The 10,673-nt window shown below is 40.0% G+C and overlaps 1 protein-coding gene and 1 non-coding gene across 2 annotated transcripts; one reads left to right on the forward strand and one right to left on the reverse strand.

The window, feature by feature from the left end:
• Positions 1-1,918: 1,918 nt before the first annotated feature.
• LOC111894387 (uncharacterized) lies at positions 1,919-3,307 on the forward strand. Its single transcript, XM_023890461.1, has one exon. The coding sequence runs from the start codon at positions 1,919-1,921 to the stop codon at positions 3,305-3,307; it is 1,389 nt and encodes a 462-aa protein (XP_023746229.1).
• LOC111894509 (small nucleolar RNA R71) lies at positions 2,303-2,409 on the reverse strand. The gene has a single exon (XR_002851261.1). It is a non-coding gene; the product is annotated as a small nucleolar RNA R71 (small nucleolar RNA).
• Positions 3,308-10,673: the final 7,366 nt, after the last annotated feature.

A 10,673-nucleotide genomic window follows, 5' to 3' on the forward strand; every position in this document is an offset into this window, starting at 1 on the left:
AAGGTACTGAATAGTGTTCAAATTGTATTTGCAGTCCAAAAGAGAAGCTCAGATGCAAAAGGAAGCAGGAGATACGATCGAAAGCTTGGGAACTAAAGAAAGAAGAAAAAATGCCAAAACCTGAAGCTACTCGACGAGTAGGGACGTCTACTCGACGAGTACATACGGAGATTTGCGAAGCTACACGTGGAGTCCTTGTCATATACGGATTCCTCAAGGGGACTTGTCGAGTCGGTTGTCTACTCGACGAGTAGCCCCTGTTTTGGGATATCTATAAGTAGAAGCCATAAATCCGAATTGACTCTCTCTCTCTCTCTTTCTGGCTTTTAGGAAGGATACTTGGCCACTAAGGAGACTGCTGGAGATCTGAAGAACGTGAGAAGAACCCTAATCCTCAATTCTAAGAAGAATAAGGCAACTTAGGTTTAATTTTCCACTTTACCTTTGAATAGAACTATGTCTAGATTGTTTAAATTCGTTTTTGAGCTTGTTTCTACTACAATTATGAACTAAAACCTTTAACTTCTATTTAGGGTAGATGATTTTGTGAATATGAGTTGATTTTATGGTTAGGATTAATTTTAATTAGTGATATCGTTTTGTTAAGCTTGTTAAAGAACCTCATATATTAATAACAACTATTTTCTGTTAATAAATCAGTAACTAAATTGTATGAACATCTCTTAGTTATTAATTTCATATGATTTATGTGACCAAATAGTTATATGTCTAGGAATACCGAATGTGAAACTAGAATTAACTAGAAGATAGGTAAGTTAATATGTGAGCTTATGTGATACACCATCAACAAGAGGTTAATTGAATCACCAATTCAATTAACCATTACAAGTCTTACTTAACCCGAATTAATTAACTAGAGAACTTATCGATTTAGACAACTGACCACTGCTTGAATTAATTTGTTTTCTAAGGATTAGCAATAACGAACGTGAACCTAATCATCTCAATCGGTAGTCAATGAAAAGTTAATCCGATATATTTACCATAAAATCAACCATAGGATCAATTGATTCGAACCTAAACAGAAGCCCTTTTATCATTAAATTTAGTTGCAATTTAATTGTTTAGCTGTTAGTTGCTTAGTTTAGTGTTAGTTGAGTTTTAATTAAGTTTCTATTCTTGTAAAACTAGAGAAACCCCTTCTACTTTAATATTTGTTTTAGATAATATTAGTAATTAGTTTAATTTCTGTTCCCTGAATTCGATACCCTACTTATTCAACTATACCACAATCGATAGGTCCACTGCCTTTGTGTGTTTAATTCATAATGAAAGAGTAGGATAAAACTAGTTGGTTTCACACACATCAAGTTTTTGGCGCCGTTGCCGGGGAACGGTTTTCAAAAATTAATTCTAATTTCAAGTATTATCGACCCTTTGTGTGAGATTAATCTTGCACAAATTTCCTGCTTTAGTAGTCTAGGCATTAGGTTTAGTTTTAATTTATTTAATTAGTTAGAACTTTTTGTTAAATTTTTTTCAGTTTTAGCGTTGAACTCGCTGAGTGCACTTGAAGCTACTTGACGAGTCCATCGTTGAAACCCAGTTTCGTTTTATTTTATGTTTGTTCTTTTTACGCGTGTTTTCTGTTTTGTTTACAGTTCGTTTATGAACAAGGGAGGAGGTACACCTTTGATCCCACCACTTGAAGATCCGGAAGCAACCTTGAAGAAAAACAAAGGCAAGAACATAGGAGAAACCGCAACATCGAAGAATTTACCTTTGAAGAATCTAAAAGCTGTTTTTGGCAAGAAAAAAGGGCAAGAAAGTAGGAGAATCCAACTTCTCTTCAGTGGCGGACGAAGACCCGAAGAAGGGGGACACCGAGTACGAAACCGAAAGGGACGAATCCAAATCCGAGGAAGAAAGCGACTTTAGAGGGGAACTTGTTAACACCATGGCAAACATTGATGAAGTTCCCATGTGCAAATGGAAGAAGAGGATACGTGACGATACCGGATCGGGGCTCGTGCAACACGTGATTCCCACGACAGCTACTTTCGAACTCAAAGGCCACATACTAGCTCAACTTAAGGAATTTCCCTTCTACGGGAAAGATCACGAAGACGCTTACAAGCACTTAGACGAGGTCAACGATGTAGCCGATTACTTAAATGTTCCGAATGTGCCTCGTGAAGCCGTTTTGATTCGTATGCTTCCCATAACATTGAAAGGAGCTGCGAAATATTGGCTCAAATCACTCCCTCCCAGATCCATCACTACATGGACCAAGATGAAAGAAGAATTCATTGACCAGTTTTGTCCTCGTTCGAAGATAGCCAAGTTGAAGAAAGACATTTCCAACTTTGAACAACAAGCCGGAGAGTCACTTTATGAGGCTTGGGAGAGATACAAGGGCCTACTAAGGAACTGCCCACATCATGATCTAAACAGTCAACAAGAAATCTCCATTTTCTATGATGGAGTCAATGTAACAACTAAGCAGCTCCTTGACTCACAAGGACCTCTCACAAAGAAGGCACCCCTGGTGATCAAAGAACTAATTGAAGAATTCTCTAAGCACTCTAAAGAATATCATAACCCTAGGAATGACTTGACTCGAGGGGCGGTAAATTCTATCACTGATGACATGGTAGCAATGATGGCAAAATTGGAAAGCATGGACCGAATAATGACTAAGATGGACCAATCCATCCATGCTATTAGAGAGGGATGTGAAAATTGTAGAGGGCCCCACCTTATAAAGGACTGTGATCTTGATGAGAATGGGAACCGGAAGGTACAAGTGTGCTATTCAAGTGGTGATAGGTTTGATGACAATTGGCGGAAACCAAAGAAAGAATGGCTACCATATGATGAGTACAAAAAGAAAAATGAAGAGAAGTATAAGCAAAAGGAGAGAGGCTATTACCAAAAGGAGGAACCGGTACATGAAAAGAAATCAGATTTGGAAGACATGCTTAGAAGATTCGTGGCCGCATCCGAGAAAAGACACAATGATACTGATGCTACACTTAAAGATCAACAAAATATGTTGAGAGAACGCCAACTTAGGATGAAAGATCAACAAGCCTTGCTTAGGAATCAACAAGCATCTATCTTCAACATAGAAAAGCAGCTAGGGCAACTTGCACAACAAGTGAATGAGAGAAGACCGGGTGGACTTCCTAGTAACACCGAAAGTAACCCGAAAGGTGCACATATAAATATTGTGACAACTAGGAGTGGGAAGATTATAACCCCTCCGACTCCTATTCAGCAAGAAGATCCTAAACTGGTGCAAGAGGATAAAGAAGAACATGAAGAATCACAGAAACCCGACTAGACTTACCGAGTCGATGATATGGACTCGACGAGTCCCCCACCTGAACAGAAAAGCCAGCCTCCTGTTAAGCCATATCGGCCTCCACTTCCCTTTCTGGCTCGAGCTAGACAGGAAAAAAAAGAAGTTGACTACAAGAAGTTTCTAGAACATATAAAGGCTCTCCAGATTAATATGCCATTCATAGAGGCGGTTGCACAAATGCCGAAGTGTGCCAAATTCCTCAAGGAGCTTCTAACCAATAGAAAGGAGATGGAAGAGCTACGTGAATAAAGTGGTCCTAAATGAGAATTGTTCAGTTGCCATGTTGAACAAACTACCTAAGAAAAAAGGTGATCCGGGAAGCTTAACATTGCCTTGCCAATTTGGAAACTTTGCTACCATTTATGCATTGGCTGATTCACGGGCAAGTGTAAATCTCATGCCATACTCGTTTTTCAATAAATTAGATCTTCCGGAGCCAAGGCCAATTCGAATGGTGATTCACCTAGCAAATAAAATGGTTACATTCCCAAGAGGAATATGTGAAGATCTATTGGTGAAGGTTGATAAGTTCTTGTTTCCCGCGGACTTCATAGTTTTAGACATGGAAGCGGATCCTCAAGTCCCGATAATACTTGGAAGACCTTTTCTAAATACCACAAGTGCTATAGTTGATATGAGAGATTCTAAACTTACCCTTTAAGTAGGAGACGAATCAACCACTTTTGGGGTTGACCAAGCCATGAAACATCCAAGGAGTAGTGATGACACAACATTTTCGGTTGACATGTTGGAAGAATTAATGGAGGAATGGGACGAAGATGAGTCAAACAAATCCACCGTCGCACATGAAGAAGAATTTGATGCAGAAAAAGACCTGTTGGAAATAAAAAGACTGCTCGAGGAAGCTGAGTATAATGATCTAATCAGAAGTGCAGAACACCCGACTCGCCGAGTAGCCTCGGCCGACTCGACGAGTCCATCCGAAGAAACCCGATCAGTCATGGATGTTGTGAAGGGCTCGACGAGTCCCCTCATTGGACTCGACGTGTTCAACATTCAGAAAACAAAAACCGAACTTAAGGCACTACCAAATCACTTAGAGTACGCGTTTCTTGAAGATGGACAACAAAAACCTGTAATTATAGCTGTTGATTTGGCCAAACATGAGAAAGAAAGTCTTATGGGAGTATTGAGGAAGAGGCAAGGTGCTATAGCATGGAAGATCACTGACATTAAGGGAATTAGTCCAGCTTATTGTTCCCATAAGATTAACTTAGAAGGTGGAGCTAAACCTGTAGTTCAACGCCAAAGAAGACTTAACCCGAACATGCAAGAAGTTGTAAAAAAAAGAGGTGGTTAAACTATGCGATGCCAGAATCATTTACTCAATCTCCGATAGCCCGTGAGTGAGCCCGGTGCAAGTAGTACCAAAAAAAGGAGGCATGACGGTGGTGGTCAATGAATATAACGAATTAATTCCAACAAGAACAGTAATCAGGTGGCGAGTTTGCATAGATTATAGGAAGCTAAATGATGCCACGTGCAAGGAACACTTTCCTTTACCCTTTATCGATCAAATTCTTGAAAGACTCTCCGACCATTTATATTATTGTTTTCTTGATGGGTTTTCAGGGTATTTTCAAATTCCAATAAACCCCTAAGACCAAGATAAGACCACTTTTACATGCCCGAGTGGAACATTTGCATATAGACGCATGCCTTTTGGGTTATGCAATGCACCAGCCACTTTCCAAAGGTATACGATGGCCATCTTTCATGATATGATAGAAAAGTTTATGGAGGTCTTCATGGATGATTTCTCGATATTCGGGTCATCTTTTGAAGATTGCTTATCTAATTTTGACTTGATGCTAGCTAGATGTGAGAAGACAAACCTTGTCCTTAATTAGGAAAAGTGCCACTTCATGGGGAAAGAAGGAATTGTATTAGGTCACAAAGTTTCATGGAAAGGGATAGAATTGGATAGAGCAAAAGTGGACACAATAGCTAAGCTACCCCCTCCAACTAATGTAAAAGGGGTAAGGAGTTTTCTTGGCCATGCGGGATTTTATCGACGCTTCATCAAAGATTTTTCGAAGATTACTAGGCCTTTGACTCAATTACTATTGAAGGATGCCCCATTTGATTTCTCCAAGGAATGTCATGAAGCATTTCATTTGTTAAAGGAAAGATTAACCACTACTCCAATCATGATAGCACCAAATTGGAATCTTCCATTCGAGCTAATGTGTGATGCAAGTGATTATGTTGTGGGAGACGTTTTGGGACAAAGAGTTGAGAAGCATTTTCAGCCGATCTACTATGCAAGCAAGACATTAAACCCAACTCAAGAGAACTACACTACTACCGAGAAGGAGCTACTAGTTGTGGTATACGCTTTTGATAAGTTTTGCCCTTATTTGGTATTATCCAGGACTATAGTTTTTACCGACCATTCGGCCCTAAAGTATTTTTTTACTAAACAATATGCTAAGCCCTGATTGATACATTGGGTCTTACTTTTGCAAGAGTTTGACATTGAAATACGCGATAAAAAGGGAATGGAAAACATAGCGGCTGACCATTTGTCAAGATTAGATAACTCGCATTTGGAGGAGCTGGAAGAAAACAAGATTGGAGACGATTTTCTCGATGAATACCTTTTAGTAGTATCCGTGGAATTGCCATGGTTTGCGGATATAGCTAACTACTTAGCATGTAACGTCCCAAAATTCAATACTAAAAATTTCTTTTAATAAAGCATTACTTAAAGTAAAATCATCAATTCCAAACATAATCAGAGTATTAATTTCCAAAATACATATCCGTTATCAGAGTAAAACATTCCCAGGCTGTCTAGTCTATGGTGTGTGCCATGCGATCACCCCGAGCTCTTCCCTCCGCTACCGGAAGTACCTGAAACCAAAACTGAAAACCGTAAGCACGAAGCTTAGTGAGTTCCCTACCCTACCACATACCATGCATAACCACATACTGGGCCATGCCCACTATCCTGGGCCTCGCTCCCTACCTCAGGCCTCGCAGGATACAACGGCCCCACCGCTCCAGGCCCCGCTTGGCTTCGAGCCCCACTCGGATACAGATATGTTTCACTTAAGCCTCGCCTGTCACAGGGCCTCGCCCGCTAACATATAATAGCACGTAAACATATCACAACACATAAGCTAAACACATACTAACGGATCTTGTCCAAAGGCCTCGCCTATCCTGGGCCTCGCCCTTATCCTGCTACTGATGGGTCATGGAACCCCGTCCATGCTCCTATCGATAGTGAGATACGGGCCCAGCCCACACTCACTCTTTCCCTAACTTGGGCCTCGCCCCTGATCTGTTGCTAATGAGATGTGGAACACCATCCACACTCTGCTATTGGTGAGATACGAGACCTCGCCCACACTCACCTCCCTACCAGGCACATACAAGTATCACACAGACAACAAGTATAAACTATCAAATATACCATTCCTTGGGCACCCACCCGCTATCATTGGACCTCGTCCCGAATATCATACTAGCATAGTGTGCCTAGGGCTAACCCCTGGGTCTTCTTACTGATAACTACATGGGCCGGCATTGTGGCCGTAGACCCATTCACACAAAAGGGAAACTCACCTGTACTAGCTGAACTTGCTGATAATCCCACTAGCTGCTGCCCGACAACTCTCTAAACTCCTGCTCCACTAGCTCCCCGAGCTACCAATATCAATGCAACACTTAGTCTAACTGGCCCCCGAAAGACAACCAAGTCAACTCCGTTCAAATTCAAAGTCCTGGTCAAGGTCAACCCTACTCGCCGAGTCACCCTACTGACTCGCCGAGTTCATATATTCAGAGTCCTTCCACTCGCGACTCGACTCGCCGAGTCAATCCATGACTCGCCGAGTTTGCTGATTCTCGAGTCTTGACCTGCCCAACTCACCGGGTCTCCACTCGACTCACCGATTCGAGTCTCAACTCGTAGGGTTTGGGGGTTTTGCGACTTGACTCGCCGAGTCCAAGACAACCTTCAACAAACTCGCCAAGCTGTTCTTCCAACTCGCCGAGTTGTTCATCCCACTTGTTGAGTTCCTCCTAATCTTCATGCTACTCGCCGAGTCCACTCAAAGGACTCGCCGAGTCCATTCAGATATTCATACATGCATAGGACTTTTGAGTCATGCATGGACTCCAAACTGTAGATCTACCCTTCCCAAGCCTATTCCTCACGTAAAGTTGCAAACTTTACATGTAGAGAAGGAGATCTAGGCTAAATACACCATAAACTAAGGTTTAAGGCAAAGAGGATCCATAATCAACTAAAGGGCAGATACTTTATACTTCTCAAGACCAAAATATGCTCAGATCCGAAGTAGCAACTTCAGATCTGGCTTCTAACTCAAATGGATACTAACCATGGCTAAAAAGACCCAAAACTCACACATAGATCTAGGTGCAAAGGAGTCCAAGAACTAGTTTATTACCTCCAAATGTTCAGAAATATCTTCCCAATCCCAGATCTATAGCCCCTTCTTGCACCTCCAAGATCCTTTTTCCTTCTCCAAGCTTTAATGCACTCTTCAAGGCAATAATTGGCTCAACAATGGATATGGCGGCTAGGGTTTGGTGTTCTGGGTTAGAGAGGCAGTAAAGGAATCCTAGGGAAGAGAATGAGGCACTTAAATAGGCTCCAAGTCCCGAATTTAGGGTTTTCCTCATACAAACCAGACTCGACGAGTCTCCTTCGTCGACTCGCCGAGTCGGTCACTTACTCCTTGACCCGGATCCCGCTTGGACTCGCCGAGTTCCTCCTTGGACTCGACGAGTCGTCCCTTGAACTTAAGGTTTCCTTTCCTTTCTTGGCCTTCCTGACTTTGGGTGTTACATAGCAACCAATAACATTCCAAAAGACTTGACCCGCCAACAAAAGAAGATATTCTTTTCAAAAATTAAGTACTACTTTTGGGATGAGTCGTATCTCTTCCGAAGCTGCGCAGACAAAATGATAAGAAGATGTGTTTTTGGGAAGGAAAGTCGAGAAATCTTGGCACACTATCACAGCGGGCCCGCCGGAGGACATCATGGAGCACACTACACAACTAGGAAAATTTTTGATATTGGGTTTTATTAGCCCAAAATTTTTAAAGATGCTGCTCAATTTGTCAAAGAATGTGATTCGTGCCAACGAGCGGGGAATATATCATCCCAAAATGAAATGCCCTGATGTGTGTAAATTCAACTAGTTTTATCCCTACTTTTTATTAATAATTTGAGCACACAAAGGCAGTGAACCTGTCTTTAAGTGGTATAGATTGATAAGTAAGGTATCGAACTCAGGGAACGGAAATTAAACTAATAGCTAATTTTAACTAAAACAAATAATAAAAGTAAATGGTTTTTCTCTAGTTTTGCAAGACTAGAAACTTAAACAAATTAAATTTAACTAATTAACTAAAGCAACAACTATTCACCAAATTTGACAAAGATGTTTCTATTTAGGTTCAACCAATTCACTCCTATGGTTATTTTAGTTAAGATAGATTAATTACTATTGGTTACCAATGATAATAGTTAGGTTCATGTTCATTACTCCTAACCCTTAGACAATTAACTAATTTAAGCGTTGATCAAGTGTTTAAACTAATTAATTCCCTAGATTAATTATTTGGGTTAAATAAGATTTGTAATGGTCAATTAAGTTATTAATTCAATTAACCTCTTGTTGATGGTTTCTCAAACAAGCTCACACATTAATCTTCCTATTTTCTTATTAATCTTAGTTTCATAATCATTACTTCTAAGCATATATTTTAGCATTCACATAGACATATGAGGTTAACAATTAAGTGATGTTCATGCAACCTAATTGCCTTCCAATTAACAGAAAATAGTAGTGATTAACACATAAGGTTCTTTAACAAACTTAATTTAACAAATCACCAATAGACAATTAAACAAGATTCAATAATTAAACCATAGGAGTTCTTTGGTATTCCCCAAACAGAAACAAAAACGAGTTTAGCTCATAGTTGCAGTAGAAACAAACAAAGAAACAAAGTTTAAGAAAGCAAACATGTTTAATTCCTAAGTCTAAGTGGTAGAATTAACCTAATTGCTTGAATTCTTCCAACTCTTGAAGCTTAGGGTTCTTCAATGCCTTCTGAATCTTTTTGTCGCAGGTAATTCTCCCAAAATTCGCCAGGGGTTCTCTCCCAAGTGATCAGGATTCGTCTTATAAAGATATCTCAAAACAGAGGGTACTCGGCGAGTAGCAGAATAAACTCGCCGAGTAGGTGTATAGTTATCCGTCTTGGATCAGGAATCGTAGCTATCTTCTGGAACAATCGCGTGTACTCGCCGAGTAATGCCGAACTACTCGCCGAGTAGGTCATTCTTGTCACCCTTTAATCTTCTTTTGCTTTCCTTTTCTCCTTTTTACATCCAAGCATATCTTTTGGGCTGAAAACACAATTCAAAGCATTTTAAGTACCTTTTGTCCAAATTATTCTCATAATTAACCAAAAATAACTAAGAATATATGTTAAATAATTAACTAATTATGCACATATCAAAATACCCCACACTTGACTTTTGCTTGCCCCCAAGCAAAATTATGTTTTAAACACATTAAAATCACATTAATAATTCCAATCATTCCCAGCCATTATGCCAAGACCGCAACGCATGCATTTGTGTCTAATTCCTAAAAACCCCCCATACTCCAAATACTCACAATCCTCATAAACATTCGCCCACTCACCCCGAACTATGCTCATTTTATGCAACCCTCCGAATCCATCCTCAGAAAACCTCTTTAACCTCAAGGTATTTTTAATCGAGCAACCCAAGCATACATATTCTAGAAAATTACAATTTATCCGATACCACTATGGAATTCTTTGAATTCTTCACTTCTTTGAACATTTCATCTTTGATATCTTTGAATTCACCAACTTTGTACTAGCTTTTGGTATCCTTAACTTTTTGGATTTCTTTGGAATTTTGATCTTTGAACTTCATACTTAACTTTGATGCTCCAAAATTCTTATAACTTTTCTTGTAATTTTTTTTCTCTCTCTTTTTTTTTCAAATCCCTACATGCTTAAGCAGGAGCGCTCAATCTCAACCTTTATTGGCTAATGATAAAAATCTTCCTGGATACATTTCAGGTTTAGGCTGCAAAACATATTGCATCCCTCAGGCTGAGCAAGGTCGTGTTTTTGTCTCATGATTTCACTGGAATAAGGAAGCCACAAATGCACTAGAACGTGTTGGATTAATGTCTAAGTCCATAACTATATTTGGTATGTACTTGACCCGACCCGGCATGGTCCATTTGGGTTGCACTTCACCGACACAATTTATATGGATAATCTTTTGAGAATAG

This window comes from Lactuca sativa, chromosome 4 (genome assembly GCF_002870075.4).
Source record: "Lactuca sativa cultivar Salinas chromosome 4, Lsat_Salinas_v11, whole genome shotgun sequence".
Classification (NCBI taxonomy): domain Eukaryota; kingdom Viridiplantae; phylum Streptophyta; class Magnoliopsida; order Asterales; family Asteraceae; genus Lactuca; species Lactuca sativa.